Source organism: Montipora capricornis, chromosome 4 (genome assembly GCF_036669925.1).
Source record: "Montipora capricornis isolate CH-2021 chromosome 4, ASM3666992v2, whole genome shotgun sequence".
Classification (NCBI taxonomy): domain Eukaryota; kingdom Metazoa; phylum Cnidaria; class Anthozoa; order Scleractinia; family Acroporidae; genus Montipora; species Montipora capricornis.
The window spans coordinates 20,062,037-20,080,833 of NC_090886.1; the positions used below are offsets into that span (position 1 = coordinate 20,062,037).

Below are 18,797 nucleotides of genomic sequence, written 5' to 3' on the forward strand. Positions count from 1 at the left end.
TGAGGCAGAAAGACTAAGAAATCTCGGCCATTTATAACATACCGCTGCTGGAAGTTCTGTACTGGCGATTTAGTCATGTTGTCAACTGGCAGGATTAAAGTAAATATCTTATTCATAACATTTCAAGACGGCTGAATCCAGCATATTCACGTTTAGCTGCATTGCATTGCGTCAAACGAAATTAACGAGACACGCTGAAGCCCCAAAGTAGAACCCATCATTTAGTTGCTCCACTGCACGTTATAAATTCCGATTTTCATCTAATTCTGTTAGACGTGAGGCTGTTTCAAGTCTCTTGCTGAATGAAATCTACTGCTTCGCGTTTGTGTTGTTGCAGTTCTTTTGTCAAAGAGGGAGGTCAAATGTATTGCTCGGAGGGGTGTAGTACATTGCTTTTAGCCAATGAAATCACCGCCTCCTAATTCTATTGTCCATTTGCTGCACAGAAAACTAAATTCTTCCCAGAATATAACTCGGATACCTTTCAGGTATTCCGAGTAATTTAGGATCTTAAGGCGCTGTTACACTGTGAAATGTTTCGTACAACTTGTCTCGCAATGTTTTGGCGACGTTGTGGCGGAACAAGTTGCACGAAACATTTTACAGTGTAACATTCCCTGCAACGGCCAGAGTTAGTTTTATTTTAAGATGCGTCATCCACATTTGAACTTCTTCAACACCCAACCAACATTTTTTGAGAGATGTAACGTATTTTCTCCTTCAGCACAGGCTTGCTTGAAAGGCTCCCGGTTGTTTACAGCTCAGTTAATGAACAGGCTATTCTTAGGAGTCTGGAGAGACCAGCGCAGGGTGAGCCTGGCAAAGCCTACTTGAATCATTGCAAAAATCTACATCTTTAAAATCTAAAATCAGAAATATTTAACACTCTCTGATTTTCCTGATACATTCTTCAAAAATACTAGTCTACGTAACTTTTGAAGACCCTTTTTCGTAAGATGCTGTATCTCTTCTTTGAACTTTTCATCGTGCCCACTAGTTTATGAAAACTCACACTTCCGGTTCAATTTTACCCACCTCACCCAGGCAAAAGCCAAATCCCCATCCCCGGGGAGGCCTTACCCGTCAAATTCCTCACTTCCCTGAACCAGACGGGAATGCCTGGGATTTGCCCGATGTGGAAATTTCGACAACTTGTACGCTCCCTTTCGTTGCAATTCTCAGGAATCACTCGGAAACGTTTTCGGAACTTTTTCAAGGTGGTATCTTGTGTATCAACAATCTAATACCGAAACATTTACAGTTTTTCACACTGGAAAAGTCGTTCAGTAATGTGTTTGTTACAGTTTTTCGAGTTTGAAGTGTGTCACTGAAAAGGAGGTCCCCACCCCTCACCCCTTGTGGGATAAATTTACCCAGTAGACTCAAAACAACAAAAATGGCTGCGAATACTGTATTCGATGCTTGTGTAATTGGAGCCGGTATAGAAGGAAGCTCCACCGCTCGATATCTTGCTTCCAGGGGTAAAAAAACTCTTCTCTTAGAACAGGTATAACATTCACTTGAGGTGATAAAGTTATCTATGTTTTGCTTCGTTATGTATATTACAGTATGAAGTACGTTGGAATTGAAGTGTTCATGCATGTGATTGGCCATATTAGTTTACTTATACTCCTCATTTTTAAGGTTTCTATAAAACCTTTAACTTAATACAAGTGTCTAGTCGTTGCAGCGCTGGAGCACTAATTGGGGACACTGTAAACTGAAATTAACAATGAAAGCAAATCAAGTCAAATGTTGGGTTTTGAGGAGAGGGAAAACCAGAGTACCGGGCTACCCGGAGAAAAACCTCCCTGAGCAGAGTAGAGAACCAACAAACTCAACCCACATATGATGCCAAGTCTGGGAATTGAACCCGGGCCACATTTGTGGGAGGCGAGTGCTCTAACCCTTGTGCCATCGCTGCACCCCTTATGAAAGACAATAAAACAATAGTATACTAACACCAGGCGGTTCCCTTTCCTCCTCCAATGTTGATTCTCAAATGATTCATAAAGGTCCAGGACCAGGAGGGGAATTAAAAATGAGGGGTGATGTAGCAGCTCTCATAACGTATAATGTGATTGGCTACCTACCCTAGCCCCAAACAGAGGACTAAACAAATTAATTGAAACAATAACTTAGACTTAAAAACAAAAGAAGCTGCTTACAATACCAAACAAGGGCAGGTTACGAGAACTGCTACAGTACTAAAAGGAGGAGGGCTAGAGTGTGAATTACACTCTGTTCTAGGAAAGTCCTACACTTATTTATGAAGGGCATCTCATTGTAGGCCGAGTCCAAGTCACTCAAATCAATTGAGGGTATTGAAATTTTGAAATATCTAGGTTGTCATGGTTTTAAGCCCTGATTTGCTCAAAGGAAGCTTCAAACAACTGGCACCTCATTAGAGTGTCAAGTTGAAGTCGCTAGCAGAACTTAACTTCAAAGAACAAAACACTGGTAGGACTTCTTTGCCACCCACTTTCATATATTTTTATTTCATGGTACAGTTCCCGCTCCCTCATTGCCGTGGCAGCTCACATGGTCAAAGCAGGCTGGTGCGATATGGTTACCCAGAACCATTTCATACTGCATTAATGCCAGAAGCATTTCAAATGTGGGATGAAGTGGGAAAAAAGGCTGGGAGAAACATTATCAGGTTTGGTCTACATGTCGGTTGTTTCTTGCTGCTTAATCTTATTGACGTTGTCATATTAACTGGAGTAATTTGCTCAGGTGGCATTGTCTAGTGTAACACAAAAGTTCTCCATTGGACTTACCGTAATTACATAATTTTATTGTGCTCCTCTTTAGCCACTGTAATGACTTGGTGTTGATTATTGAAATCTCTGAGGTTTAAAATACCTTTGTTTAAATGTTACTCAGCTCAGTCCATCAGCTTTGTATTGGTAATCACATGATTTTGAGTCCAATTTGGAAAAAATAAGCACAAGTAAATTTTTTGTAATGTACATGAAAAAATTTGAGAAGGTTAAGCAGAAGAAACACACACAATTATCACACAATCAGGGAAAAGTTGCACCATAAATTGCATCATCCAGGGGCACACTTGATCTGAAAGCAAATGATTTGATTGGTTCTGACCAAACCCTATTGTTTATTAGCTAATCATAATCCAGAATTTCAATGTGTAATTCACACTCCTATTACACTTATTTTTGCTCTGGTGTTACACCTGAACTGCACTGCTCTTAGCCAATCAGAATCGAGTAATTGTTTCTTGCATATTATTAATAGAGAAACAAAGACTTCAGTTCAATACAGGCTTGACATTAACACCAGTTGGTTTTGCTTTCATCTCAGGGATGTCACACTGGCCATGTAGCATTTTTGTGCTAAATTACCTTCTGGAATGATTTTTAATGGCATTTTTGCTTGACGATGTTTATGTAATGTTTAAAAAACCAGCAGCAGTCACTGTGTTTTAATATCGGGTGTATAAACACAAGGTGTAGCTGCTGAGTGTTTTTGACCTGATAAAACATGTGCTGCAAGTTTTTTGAACAGCTTCAACACTCCACAAAAAGCATGTCACTCTGGAGCTGGAACAAAGATTCAAATTGTGAGAGGAGAACATTAGCATAAAAGAAAAACAAGCTATGACTTATTAGTATGCTTTATTTTTAAAAATTCTAATGAGCAGACTGTCAGTTATAAAGCTCACGGCAGGTTTAACACAGTTTTGGATTCCTATGTTTCATTTACCTTTTTCTCTGAAACCCTTGATCCTTTGGTAGCCAAAAATGGTAGCAAGCAATTTTAACAAGTTTTGAACACAAACTTCAGTTTTTTGATAGTCAAGCTGACGTATATGTCATTGTCATGGCAACATGAATAAATATAAACGGGCCTTTAATTAAAATAGGTTTTGTTTATTTGCAGAAAATCTGGTGGTTAGCTTTTTTAAAATTTGCATGCAACAAGTTTGTAACGGATTGCTCACAAGTTAACATAATAATTTGACAGAGAGATCTTTAATCATCCCTTGTTGAAGGTTCACTAGAATATCTAGAATTTCCTCTTTTTCAATACTCCAGTTACTTATTTTGTAAAGTATTTTCGTGCCAAATTTTGTTAAATTCTTATGAGTGGTTCTCAAGAAATAGGCATATTTCCGAGAAAGATATTCGCATTCAATCACACTTTTTTAACTTACTACGCACACACTGCATTTAACTGGGTAATCTTTCGATAACAAAGAAAAAGCTGCGAATTGCAGAATTCCTTGCATCGTTTCCTTTTCTAAGTTCATACGCTCATTTCTCATGAAAGACTAAAACCATCAAAACACTTTGTTCAATTATGAGGAAAATAGTACAGATAGCAGACGCATTGAGCAAATAAAATGATTGCTGTCTTGAAGCCATGTTTATTTTTATTGCAATCCTTGCACGTGCTGCATTGCGTTAGCAAGAGCGCGTGCGAAAAACTGTGTTTGGCCACCTTAAAACACAGGTAGCATTCCACAGGTCACTCATTACAGGTCATTTTTTTACCTACATACGGAAGCAGTCCAAAACCTTCAAATTGGCTAGTCTTTAGGCCTAAACATTATTGTTTTTAGGCCTAACAAGGCCTAATGAAGCCTAAGTTTAGCATTAGTAAAGGTTTTGTAACAAGTGACCTGTACTTTAAACCTGTGCTAAAGCTCATGCACGTGAAAATTAATTTGTGACTGAAAGGCAGGTTTGCTCGTGAATTATTAATGTATTTTTCAAGGATGTTGCCAAGTGCTTTCAGATGGCTAATTTAACTAACTGAAAGAACCTTTTTTACGTCTTTATGGTCTTAACTGATGAACCTTTTTTGGGTATTTCATTGTCATCTCGTAATGGCTCAATGGCTTGCCACATGTATCTGCAGTTTGCAAAAAAGTGATGCATTATTATTAGAAGAATTAGAAGAATTATGGTTAGGCCCAGGTTATGTTTTATCACATGTACCTACTTGTTTTGTCTCTTTGGTTCTCATAATTTATTATTGCTGACACTCTTTTAATTCCCCTATTATTTTCTTGATTATCCTGATTTTGAAGACAGAGAAACCACACTTCCAGCTGCAGGTGTCACCCCTGAACTACCCCCTACTGATGAGTAAAATCATCGGTGTTGCTATCTTGTTGGACAGTGCTAGTACTTAGGAAGAAAACAATTAAGGCTTAGGTACATGTACATCTGTACATGTAGGACGGGGAGTGCCTCTCAGCTTTTGGGATTTTAATTTGGAGCTAAGGAATACTGCTTTGATTATTTTGGTTTCAGTAAAGTTGGATTATTAACATTGGATCGACCACCCTATGATGAGATGTCAAAAGTCATCACCAATGTGCGCAATGTTGGACAAGAATGTGTACAGATGACAGCAGAGGAAGTCAACAAATGTTTTCCGGGATTAAGTGTGCCTCCAGAGGAGTGTGGAGCTCTTGAGCCAACAAGTGGTTATATACAGGCTGATATTGCTCTTAGGTGTTTGCAGGTAATTTGGTTTGTTTGAATGTTTATACTATTAATTATATGATTAAGAATTATAATAATTATTTTTAAACCAAGGGTATCAAGCATTTAGGATTATAATAATTATTATTGGCAACATTCCTTTGCTAGAACTTGGCAACATGGCTAAAGTTGAATTTTACATACAATGTTGTCTGTAGCTCTTTCCTGTGGACTGTAAAATTTCCTCCCAAAAAGAGAACTGTCTGAATTGAAGTATTAAAACAAACAGTCAATTTACGGTGGTTCACAGGCTTGGTTTGCAGGCTTAGCTGCGTGATTGTGCATGCCCTCTTAAAATAATTTGTGTATTGGATTTTTGTCAAATTGAGTATTTAACTTGCTTCAATGCCATTATTTTAAAATACTGTTAAAAAGCCACTATTTTTGTCTCCTATGCTGAACTTTAATGTGCATTGTATTATCATAGGAACAATTTGTGGAATATGGTGGAATTTTACATGATGGTGAAAAGGTGCTGAATATTCAACCAGGTTCCATTGTTGATATCAAAACTTCTAAGAACTGTTACAAGGCCAAAAGTGTGATCATAACAGTAGGTAAGGGTTTTGCTGAATTGAGTTTTTAATCATACATTTAAAAGGTCATAATTGCTATTCAAGCATGTTTAGATCTCCTATCTTCATTGAAATGAAATCCCACGATTTTTTATCTCAGTCATACAGAGTATAAAACTACCGTAACTTGCTCAAATAGACACAAGTCTATTAACATTAGATATCTGGACAGTGGGCCACACATCTTAATTGTCATGCAACAATCCACACAACTCCCGGTTGCAAGGATGTCATATAATTTGGCCAACATTTTCATGACCTTAAACTTACTACAAATTGCATGAGTGAGTTGGGGTCATGGAGGCTTAATAATTATATGATATTCAATTCACTTATTAGGAAACAAAGGTCCGTAATAATATTATTGCTCTTTGACCGAACCATCTTCACGTTAATTTCTCCAAGAAAAGATTTGTCCTTATTGTAAAATAATTAAAAAGTTTGATTGATTGATGCATAGAGAGATCACATGAGAAAGTGCATGTGTGGTGAAGATCATCCTTTAAAGACTGTGGCCCATGTATGTTCGTAAGCCCCTCTGGGTGGGGAACCCCATATTTAGGGCTTGCACATGATCTCTCTATCCATCAATGAGGAGATAGAATTCCAATCAAACTTCACCTTACAGGTAAGGCTTGTTTAATTTCCCCATATGCATATTAGAGATCCCGTGAGACTGCAAAGTACATGGGCCATAGCAAGTCACAGTAATGAACATCAAGCTACTGTACAACACAACAATAGGTTTATCGTAGCTTGGCCTTCATGAAGTCATCTTGAATTCTAGTGACTGCAGTAATACCCTTAAGCAGGGATTTTTGGGCTTTCTGTAGCATGACATCTTCGGTTTTTACTTCTTTTCTAATGCTGCTAAACTGTTCTGGGTTAACTTGAACAACTTCTAAACGATTGCAGTTGCCCAGCGTAGAAAGGATCAGCGCAAGTGATGATTGGGAATTGCTATTGAGAACATGCCCCTTTTGGGCTAGCCTTCAGCGGCTTTAGCGTATCACCTTTCAGATCTTTCCACGCGAGCCTCGAGCTGGTTGACGCTTAACATTTCTGTTTGGAGACATTATTTGACAGATTATGCCGACAACGACGTTGTTGAATTCCTGCAATTCAGTTGGCCTATAAACTGTAACGCTAGTGTTTTGCCTCAGCCTACGCACTCAAATCACCATTCAGCTCTTGCCTACCCCGAGGATGTACAACATTATTTATCAACTGAATTGAGCTTTGGAGCTCTTGCTGGGCCCTTCAAAGAGAATCCTTTACCACACGCCCTTATTACATCACCATTACAGACAGTTCACAAACGTGGTTCTACTAAGCGCTGGGTTGTGATGGATCTTAGTTTCCCGCATGCATCCTCTGTCAACAGTGGTATTTCCAAAACTCATTCTTTGGACCATGAATTTCAACTTCTGTGTAAGACTGCGTAAGAAGACCTGAAACGCGCTTATAGGCAATCTCCAATCGATCCCAAGGATTATAAATATCTCTGGTTTATGTGGGATGGCCTTCTGTATTTCGATACTAGATGCCCCTTTGGTCTGAGTTCATCAGTGTTAGTGTGTCAGCGAACTACTCGGGTGGTTATTCATGTTTTTCCCAAGGAAGGTTATACCACTGATGTCTACTTAGACAATTTTTACAGAGCTGAACATCTAGCAGATGCTCATTTCACCTTTGCTCGTCTTCAAGATTTATTCGATGAACTGGGCCTACATCACCTCCCGAAAAAGACTGTCATCCTTCTACGAGGATGATTTGCCTTGGGATTCTAGTGGACACCGAACAGATGCTCTTTGAAGTTCCTGAGGACCACTTATCAGACCTTCAATCGGAATTATTGCAGTGGACACAATTTTTGACCTTCACAAGGCAACAATTGCAATCGTTACTAGGGAAACTGTTGTTTGTCGTAGCGTGCATCTGGTCAGGCAGGATATTTATGTCATGCCTTTTAAACCAATTGCGCAATTTGTCTCCAACGCAGTCACGTTTCCCGGTAACGAGTGATATGCTATCTGATATAGACTGGTGGTTGACCTTTTTATAACACTTCAATGGTTCCGCTGTGATCGTGTTACGCCCGCGTGATTTCCAGGACGTGCCATTTACCTGTGATGCTTCGTTACATCGAGGCGGTGCTACGTGTTTCGACGAATGTATCTCGTTTGCATTTCCCAGTGATATTGAAGCATTGGCCCTGCACATCAACGCATTAGAACTGTTCGTACTCATCATGGCTGTTAAAATATGGGCTCCCAAGTTGACAGGTTCCAGATTCCAGATTTCATGTGACAATGATGCTGCCGTTCAGGTGGTGCGTTCAGGTCGTACAAGGGATGTCTTCATGCAGCGTTGTTTAAGACAGCTTTAGTTCACATCAGCTTGCTACGATTTAGAATTACACATGTCTCTCATATTCTGGGGGTCCACAATGTCTTCGCTGATTGCCTTAGTTGTTGGGATACCGATTCTGCCTTTCACAGAAAGTTCCATGATCTCGCTTCTCAGTGCAATTTTTGTTTTCACATGTTATCCATTGACAGTGAGGATTTAGCCTTTGACCTTCTTAATTGATGCTTTGTGCCTCCGTTGCAGATCGTCGAAGACAAGTCTAGCCACTACTAGACATTCAAGCGTTGGATTCTCTTGGACGTAACTTGATTACGAGAGCATTTGCAGATTCAACCCAGTAGAACTTGAACTCTCACATTAAGAGTTATATTACGTTTTGTGAGGCAGTTTCGTCTTCTCCATTTCCAGTGACTGTAACATCAATTACACGTTACATAGCTTATTAATAATTTATTGTCAGCCGGCCGTGTTTATGGTACTATACTGAATCATTTAAGTAGCATTAAACATATGCATGAGCTCCTCGGTTATGAATTGACTTGGGATCGTAATGATTATCGCTATAAACTGTAGTTGTTACGTGGAGCCAAGCGTTATTTAGGAGCAGCAGTTAAGCGAAAAGCCCCCAATCACTCCACGATTGTTGTTACGCATTGCACATCTTTTCAATTTTGATAATCCTTTGCATGTCCCCATGTGGGCGCTTTTTCTAGTAGCTTTTTACTCCTTTTTACACAAGTCGAATTTATGTACAACAATACACTGTAAGCGCCGGTCACGGCTGCATGCACTTAGCTTCTACTCCAGGAAATTTCCTATTTACAGCTTGCTAATCCATTATTAAGGTCTTCGAATCTCAAGACAAGAAGGTTTTATGGCTCTGTCGTCGTGATGCATCCCTTTCAATCTTTCTCGATTTGTTTTGGGGTATTTTTTGGTGTTTTCTGTTCTTGTCTAATTGAACCCGCTCAACGGTCACCATCGAAGCAGGTTTCGAATCAAGACTTTGACCTCTATTGTCACGGTATGAGGGCTGAAACTATCTCTTCTCAAGTACCAAGTCGTCGGCCTAGAGGCAGGAGAGCTGGTTTGAAAACCAAAGCTGAAGAATTAAAGAAAATAATCAACATTCCTGTGCTTAATTCGCCGCGAGTTTCATATGCAAATTACTCAAACTCATCTCGGAGGGCGAATTTGAATAATTTGATTCCTATTCCAGCAAAGAAACACCAAGTCCAACCCGCGGTCGGCTCTCATTTTGTTCCATCGATTATGCTGTCCAATCCTATGTCTCTGACACCAAAGCTGAGTGAGGTCCGAGAACTTCTTCTACGGCAAAATGTCCAAATCGGATGTATTGTGGAGTCTTGGCTTAAAGAACACATTAGCGACTCGGTTGTAAACATTGAGGGCTACAATATCATGCGGAAAGACCGCTCTACATTCGACCACGGAGGAGTGTGTGTGTATATCAAAGAGGACATAAAATACGAACTTGCGGAAACCTTAACATGCTGCATCGACCATGAAATTATTTGGGTTAAACTGATGCCCTCAAGATCTCCTCGCGGTTTTTCGTGCGTGATTTTAGCTGTTGTTTACTACCCCGGCCGGACAAGCCCGGTGGAGTCCGATGGTCAGAAGCTACTCAATCATCTATTTGACAGTTTGACAGCAGCAGAAGCCATGTTTCCTAACTGCGGGCTAATTATTGCTGGCGATTTTAACCGCTTGAATACTGGTCGCTTGCAGCGTCATTTCAAACTGAAACAACTTGTGAAATTTCCAACAAGAGGCGATGCAACGCTTGACCTGGTTTTAACCAACTTGGGCGACCATTTCTCGACTCCAGAATGTTTTCCACCCTTTGGCCTTTCAGACCATTGTACAGTTATCGTCCAGCCAAGGAAGAGAGTACCCAATCAACACACTCGGAAGTCCATTACCATCAGGGACATTAGAGACAGCAATAAGATGTGCCTTGGTCGGTACTTTAGTAGTATCAATTGGTCTGTTGTCATCAGTCAGCCTACCTGTGAGGAAAAACTCCAGGTCTTTAACGAAGTGATTGAAATCGGCATGAGTAATATCATGCCTGAGAGAATGATCCAAGTCTACCCAAAGGACGCCCCTTGGATGTCGGTCAAGCTGAAGGAGCTAATACGCAAGCGCCAGCAAGCATTTCACGCCAATAAATCAGGCCTGATGTACAAGTACTATCGTAATGCAGTAAATAAAGAAAGGAAACGGTGTAAAGCAAAGTATTACACTTCTAAGGTGAAAGATCTTAAAGGTGTCAACCCGCGCCAGTGGTGGAGCGAAGTGAATAAGCTCAGTGGATCAAAAAAGCAAAATTCGTCACTATTTTCCTCCCTCAATGTTCCTGAGTATAACAACTTGTCTCCAACAGAAGTTGCTAATTCCATCAACCATGCATTACTGGAGCCACTTCAACCTTACGAGCCCATCGACAGCGAGCGTGAGGCCCTACAATTGCCCCTAGAAGAGAATCCAGAGTTCCTAGAGGTGTCCGTGCAAAGAGTGTACAACAACCTGCTTCACCTGAATAAGCATAAAGCTTCTGGCCCGGATGGCCTTTCCAACTGGGTGTTAAAGGAGTACGCCGAAATCCTAGTTACTCCTGTTCAAAACATCCTGAACGCCTCATACAGTGAGCAAAAACTACCCTCAATGTGGAAAATTGCAGATGTCATCCCCCTGCCCAAGGTGAAGCAAGTCACCGACCCAAAAAAGGAACTGCGTCCAATCTCTCTCACGTCTACCCTCTCGAAAATATCTGAGGACTTTATTGTTTCTGATTACATAAAACCTGCCCTAGAGAGCCTAGTTGACTCCAACCAGTTTGGTACCATATCTGGTTCTTCAACCGTGTTGGCACTCATTAGTATGATTCATAAGTGGCTCGAAGCAACGGATGGTAACGGTGCTTCTGTGCGTGTCCTTCTCTTTGATTATCGAAAGGCCTTTGACCTCATAGACCACAAGAGTTTGGTCAACAAATTGAAGCGGGTCAATATTCCTAATAGTGTAATCAACTGGGTGATTGACTTCCTGTCAGGAAGATCTCAAAGAGTCAAACTTGGGAAGGACTGCGTTTCAGAGTGGGGCACAGTGCCGTCTGGAGTGCCACAGGGGACAAAGTTGGGTCCCTGGCTTTTTCTCTTGATGATTAATGACTTGACTGTTCCAAGCATCTTCAACATGTGGAAATATGTTGATGATACTACGGTATCAGAGAACATACCTAAAGGCCAACAGAGCAAGTCACAAGAAGCAGTAGATGCAATCTACGATTGGTCCAAGGAAAATTTGTTCCAGCTTAATGGCGAGAAGACTAAAGAGTTAGTTATATCCTTCAGTCGTGACTCCCCGCAACTCCCTAGGGTTTGCATAGACGGAACTCCTATCAAAACCATACAGAGCACAAAGCTACTCGGCTTGACAATCAATGATACGCTAACGTGGCACGACCATATAGAAGAACTTGTTAAAAAAGCGTCGAAGAAACTGTACTTTCTTATTCAACTTAAGCGCGCGCACGTTCCTACTTCAGATCTTGTAACATATTTTTGCGCATGTATCAGGTCTTCACTAGATTACGCTTGTCCTGTTTTCCATTACAGTTTACCAAAGTATCTACAAGTCGAGCTCGAAAGAGTGCAAAGGAGGGCCCTATCATGCATTTTTCCCAGGGTGCACTACTCGGACGCCCTTCAGTTAGCAGGGCTTGAGTCCATCAGGGCCCACCAGGAAAAGTTAACAGAACACCTTTTTAAGTCTATTGTTAATGATCCACGGAGTAAGATTACCAGCCTCCTGCCTCCCTCAGTTTCTATCTCATATGAGCTGAGAAGGCAGAGGAGGTTTGCCATGCCTCTTGTAAAGACAAATAGATTTGCAAATTCATTCATAGTTAAGAGTGCGAGGGAAGCATTTAAGTAATTTCTGACAGTAGTCGCTTTGTAATTATATAATAGTAGTAGTTTTTAAATCATAATTTTCTTATATTTCTTATTTGTAAAGAGGCGCAATTCAGTTTTTTTTAACTGCAATGTTTTTTCTTAATAAACACACACAGTCAGTCAGATCGTGCGGCTCAAGTCTTGCCTAAGGTTATTTTGCGGTCAGATCTTCGCTTTGACGCATTGTTCGCTTATCTCACAGTTTGTGCCTCCAAAACTATTCAGTTTCGAGAACGCCTTTTTTCTTTACCTCTGCCACACATTCCAGGAAGTTTGTTGTGCCCTGTAGCTGGTTTGGCTAATCATATTCGGATTAACCAGGTACACCAGGACATGCCATTATTCTTGGTTCAGTCGGCTAATTCATTGATTCATATTACCTACGTGCATTTTAGTTCTTTTTTAGCCAGGGTTATCAAAGCTGTCGGTCTTGATTCTACTCGCTACTCCCCTCATAGTTTTAGGTGCGGTGGTGCTACTTTTGCCTTTGAAGCTCAAGTACCATCTGAGCTTATTAAGGCGCAGGGCGGCTGGCATAGTGACTGTTATTTCATTTATCTCGAAATGACTGATTGGCAAAAGAGAGCGGCTGCTACTCGCAAGGCGACCGCTATTTCACAAATTGCCGTCTAGTTAGTCGTCGTTTTTTTTCGAATTCCTCTTGTTTCATTTTTAATTATGTAATCACTCTCAACCACACACTTCCATGTTTGGGCCTTGGGGGTTTTGTTTATTGACCTCACACCATCGTCTTTTTCTTCTAGTCAATAAACTGTTTTGCCCAAACATTGTAGTCTGTAATTACAGGCTTCTTTGCTGATACCTTTGCTAAGCAATTGTTTTACCAAATTGCTGCTAATTCAGGTGTTACACATCCTCACGGTTTGGTTGCCATACCAGCGAGCATGCTGATTCCTCCTTTGCTTTTTTCTTTTGGGGCTCGTCATGCAGGTTTGATTCAGTCATGACACAGTGGATGTCAAGTCAAAATCTGCTTCACTTCCATCAGCCTGGTTGTAATAATATTATTGTCATAGGCGGTTTTATTTTCAGTAATCACTGGTGTTATGCTTGCAAGGGAGCCAGAAAGCTGTTTCAGCTGTTGTTTTATTTCATCTATTTCCTCAACTGGATTGGAGGAAGAAGCAATGGTCGTTTGTTTTGCTGCTTGATTTCCTGCTGTGCAGCTTGTTTGCGTGAGGGTTTCCCGTGGTCGCCTGCCACTTTGCAACTCCTTTCTGCCTTTCCAGCAGGGGTTTTTTCCTTTTGGGTACTTGTTTCAGCAGCATTAACACCTTTTCGGGGCTGCTTTTCAGTAGCTTCTCCAGCAGATATATGATGTTCATCAGTTGACTCTAACATGGCGGGTGTGCATAGTTTTCTTGTGGTCTTGAGACATGGCCATTAGATGGAATAAATCTCAACCAGTAATTAAAAATTTGATCTCAAAGAATGGTTTAACCCTCTTACAGACTTTCATCTGTAAAAGTATGTGTAGAGCAAACTAGTAGACAAGAATGGCTGAAGCTTTGATGCAAGTGATTTTAAATGATAACTCCAGCGCTTATGTTTAGAATCTTCTTTCACTGAATGCAACGCTGTAATGATCTTCACCATGCATGCGCTTTCTCATGGGATCTCAAATATGCAAATGAGGAGATAGAATTATTATTGGAATGTAACAAGTCATAACTAGTTTGTTGGTTATTTCATTGCCATTTAAAAGAAAAGAAATTTTGCTTTTTCAATAGAGTCATGCAGCCAGAAGCACAATTAATTATTTTTTTTAGTAAATTTAACAATAGATTCCTTGTTGCTGTGTGTCTGTTCGGTAATAGATCACAGATACGTCAAAATGTGGTAAGGACATCAGTGACACACTTGGCTATTGCCTCATGTGCCACTTTTTTTTTTATTCTTACCATATTCTGACGTCTTCTATTTATAACTTATCTTTATGTATTACTGAACTGACGCATGACAATGTAGAATCTATTTGTTTTATATCATAAAGAATTAATTGTTTTTGTGATGACGTCAGCTATGCATCTCTCCTCTTATTGATCATGGGTGAGACTCAATCAAAATGCATGCATTATAATTGAGCCTATTAATAAATAGAGAGCAGGATTATTTAAATATTTAATAAATTATTAATAATCCTTTGTAGAGTTAAACGTTTTACACAGTCAAGCTCATCTCTTTCTTATTCTGTCTTTTGATGCAGGTCCTTGGGTGAACAAATTACTGAAGCCTCTTGGGGTTCAAATTCCAATCAGTGTATGTTTCCAAATAATTAGCTTACTATCTACCCCATCAAACGTTTTTTAAGTTACTGACTTGCTGCTTTTTGTTAAAGGAGCCAACTATTTCTATCAGCTTAAAGTGCTACCATGATGAAAAAATCAGCTCTCATTTTTCTTCACATTTTAAAAGTATTTGCGTTGATTGCTCAATAGGCAGAATTTTGGTAGTAATTTCAAAAGGAAGACTATTTATTTTCACTCCACTTTATAAATTTAACGGTCCGCCATTACTTGGTGCGGTTCTGACTGATAAGCTTTCAGTGATCTGGATCGAGAAGAAAGTGACGTCATTTACTCACCAGCTTAAAAATGCAGCTTAATTAGTATGCAGCACGAGGGTTTTTGGCTTTCAGATTGTCAAAAATTCGTGTTCTGCATACTAATTATTAGCCGCATTCACACACTGCATTTTTAAGCTAGTGAGTACATGATGTCACTTTCTCCTCGATCCAGATCACTGAAAGTTTATCAGTCGAAACTGCATCAAGTAATGACAGCCTGTTTAATTCAAAAAGTGGAGTTCAAATAAATAGTCTTCTTCTTGAAATAACTACAACAAATTCTGCCTATTGAGCAATCAATGCAAGTACTTTCGAAATACGAAGAAGAACGAGAGCTGATTTTTTCATTCCTTTTCTCATAAATTTGCTGTTCTTAAATTTAATCCTGCTCTCTTGAAGTTCTGCTATCCCCCACAACTTTCTTAGATGATGTACATTTACTGGGAGAGATGTCTCTCACAAATTAACGATGTGTTGTTTATTAGCAATTTAAAATTTGCCACAATTAAAGAAGACCAATCTGGGTTTGGCTTTAAAGTGCATATGGCACAAAATTTTTTATTAGCTTGCTCGAAAGATCTAGAGCTTTCAAAATGATGAAGAATGGTGTACTTACTTTGTTGTCACGGTAATAGCACTCTTGGTTGTCAAGTTATGCACGATTTTGATTTATGCAAATTAGAGGACTTGTGACGTCACATAGTGGACACAAAATTATGTAAAATCACAATAGTCTGCAGGGTTGATGTGCTACCAAAACTACACATTGTGGTAGTAATTATGATGTCACCTTAGCAACATACTCCTTACCAGACCTCTACCTTCCCAAAATGAAAAATGCCTTCTTTGTTGCTCCAGAGTCTAAAAGACTTCCTTGTGCTTGTGCTGTGTAATGTCCATATTCACACACACCCACTGAATGAACATCAAGAGCAAATAACCCTTGTTGGAGACTCAAAAACTCTGATTTTACCCTTTAGATGGAGAGGGCCTGGAGCCCATTGCATTGCCGTGGAAACGTCACAGTGGGCCATATCATGGAACTTTGTAATGAGTATAAGAACTGTAAAAAGTTGCAGTTCTATACAGAAAAATTCTTCAAAGTTCTATATTCCATTTTTTTGATTTTACATCCTTTTTTTGTCCACTATGTGATGTCACACATCGTCGAATTTGCATAAATCAAAATCTTGAATAACTTGGCAACCAAGAGAGTGATCACAATAAAATAAATGTGGTTCTTTATCATTTTGAAAGCTCTTTCGAACAAGCTAATAAAAAATTTTGTGTCATATGCACTTTAAGCTTTTTTAAACCACTAAACCCCCCTCTTCTGTAAGTTTAATCCATGCATACCAGTATAACAGAATGTTCAACTCACACTCTGTTTGCAAAGAGTAGGTTCCTGAGCTCCGTACATTGTATGCATGTTGTCTTATGGAAGGGCCCCCTATACTGAGAACACAAGTTTGTTTCAGAAAGCCCTTGCTACAACATTGAAGCAAACTTAGAGCAGTTTTACGATCTACAGGGATGTACCAGGCAGTTTATTGTATTGTAGCAAGCGTTACAGGATAATACCATGTTATAATTTTCTTGGTGGTTTGCAGGTTCAAAGAATGAGTGTTTGCTATTGGCCAGTTACTCAGCCTGAGCTTTACTCTGCAGATAAATTTCCTGGATTCATAGTTAGTAAACCACTTGGAAAAACCCAACATATTTATGGTTTTCCTATATTGGAATATCCTGGACTCATAAAGGTAAGCACTAAAATACTGTAACTAGACCAGTTTATGACACCATGCTTATTGAAAAACGTTTTTTTGCAAGCAACCACATGACCAAGGTGAGGCAAGGCATGTAAATAAACATGTGCAGGATACTACATGTATAAGCACATTTTATCACATGTTCTGAAAATAATAATATTATGATCATGCCTCTGTGCAGCAGAATAGTGCTATTAAAGAAAAAAGCTGCTACATATTTGTACAAAGCTGTCAGGATATCAATGTTGTTTCCCATGCAGTTTGCATTATGTTCAACTTGATGATCTAGCCATGATGCTTTACGTTTTCAAACATCCCAGGCCTACACTTGCCTCATTGCCTAATGTTAAGGAGGTGTTGGGGAGGGGAAATTAGGATGGTGTCTGCACGATAATTTGGAAAAGGTTTACAGTGGTCTTTGATGAAGAAAGTACATGTAACACTATAAGGAGGACTAGCTTGTGCCTGAAAACCATGCAATTTAGCGCACAAGTGTACTAACCAAGTACATTGGGCAGAACTGAAGGACATCCCCCACAATACATAATAATTTATTAAATGTTATGGATTCAGAAAAATGTGAGTACCAGGGAAACTTTGCAGGCTAGATGCTGCTTACATGTACAACTGTACTTTATGACCTCGGAACAAGCACCATGATCGAACTTTTGAGTCACTTATTTAATATACTATTGATGTTTAGAACACATAATTATCATATCATAAGTGACAGTGCTTTTTCACGATAATTATTGAAAGTCAAAGCCGAGAATTTGTTGTTCAGATTAAACACTGGATGTTAGCATTAGGTGTACAAATTGATCATTTTTTAAAATTTTGAAGTACGGGCTTTATTAGGTATTTATAAATTAAAGGACATTACGCATTTCACATTTCATGTAAATCAGGAAGAAATTGATTAAGAGTTCTAAAGACATTAAATTTACTGATTGATATAACTGTTTTTTTTTTGTATTAATGTTATAACTTGAATAATTCACTATTTTCTCAAATCCCATAATACATGTACATCTTGCTTACCCCCCAAAATTTTGCATAATCATTGTTTGCATTATTTCTCCGAAGATATACTCATGTCCCAAGAGAAATCGAAAACAATGCCTATGCAAAATTTTGGGGGCAAACATGCAAGGTGTGTTATGGGATTTGCGAAAGTAGCAAATATAGATTATGGCCTTGATTTTAAACTTTAGCACCAATATGCCAATGTCATTCACACCATGACAACTGGGGCCACTGTGTTGATGTCATAAAATTGTTTTCTCATTTTTAGATTTGTCCTCATAATGGTTTGGAGATAGGTGATCCTGATTTAAGGGATGTTCTTCCTAAAGAGAAGGATCAAGTTTTCATCAACAGGGTTGCAGAGCTCATTAAGGCTCAATTCCCTGGTGTTAAATCACAACCAAGCATTGTAGAGAACTGTATCTACACTGTAAGATTATCATTTTCAATACCTTCTTGATTTTGTAAATTTAATATCTCATTGAGGTTTTGAAATCCTCTCAAAAATCACCCACCTTTATAAGCATGCTATTTTCAACGTCACGAGCAATATTAACGTGGGTTATTTGTCCAGAAAATTACCCCAAACCAAGAATTGCCTGAAAGATAGATCATAACCTTTTTATTGTCAAGGTAGACTCATTAGGTCTCTATGAAAGCACCTGCCTGGACCTCCTTCGTAGCTTTCGTAGCTTTGATAAAAGGGCGCTTGTAAGGATCATTTATTATTCTTATTGGAGAACATTGGGTATAATTATCATTCTTATCGAAAACAAAAATTTCTAGTCAAAAAAGGAAGAAAACCACTCGTTTAACCACGCAGAAACGTTTGCCCTTAATCACACAAGATAGGTCACCTTTATTGCACAGAGAAGTAAATTGGTGAACTACAAAGCTATAAAGAGTAAATTACCCTCAGACTGTTGATATTCTTTCTCTTAAGCTGTCCTGAAGCTTCAGTCTAACAAATA

At 39.2% G+C, this 18,797-nt stretch overlaps 1 protein-coding gene across 1 annotated transcript in view; it reads left to right on the plus strand.

The window, feature by feature from the left end:
- The first annotated feature begins 1,377 nt into the window (after positions 1-1,377).
- The window catches only part of LOC138045753 (peroxisomal sarcosine oxidase-like), a 22,958-nt gene continuing 5,538 nt past the window's right edge, over positions 1,378-18,797 (plus strand). Inside the window, exons 1-7 of the mRNA XM_068892362.1 lie at positions 1,378-1,507; positions 2,511-2,659; positions 5,283-5,496; positions 5,944-6,073; positions 14,672-14,724; positions 16,642-16,791; positions 18,095-18,256. Coding sequence (XP_068748463.1) covers positions 1,397-1,507; positions 2,511-2,659; positions 5,283-5,496; positions 5,944-6,073; positions 14,672-14,724; positions 16,642-16,791; positions 18,095-18,256 — 969 coding nt within the window. The 5' untranslated portion in view covers positions 1,378-1,396. The remainder of the gene's footprint in view (positions 1,508-2,510; positions 2,660-5,282; positions 5,497-5,943; positions 6,074-14,671; positions 14,725-16,641; positions 16,792-18,094; positions 18,257-18,797) is intronic.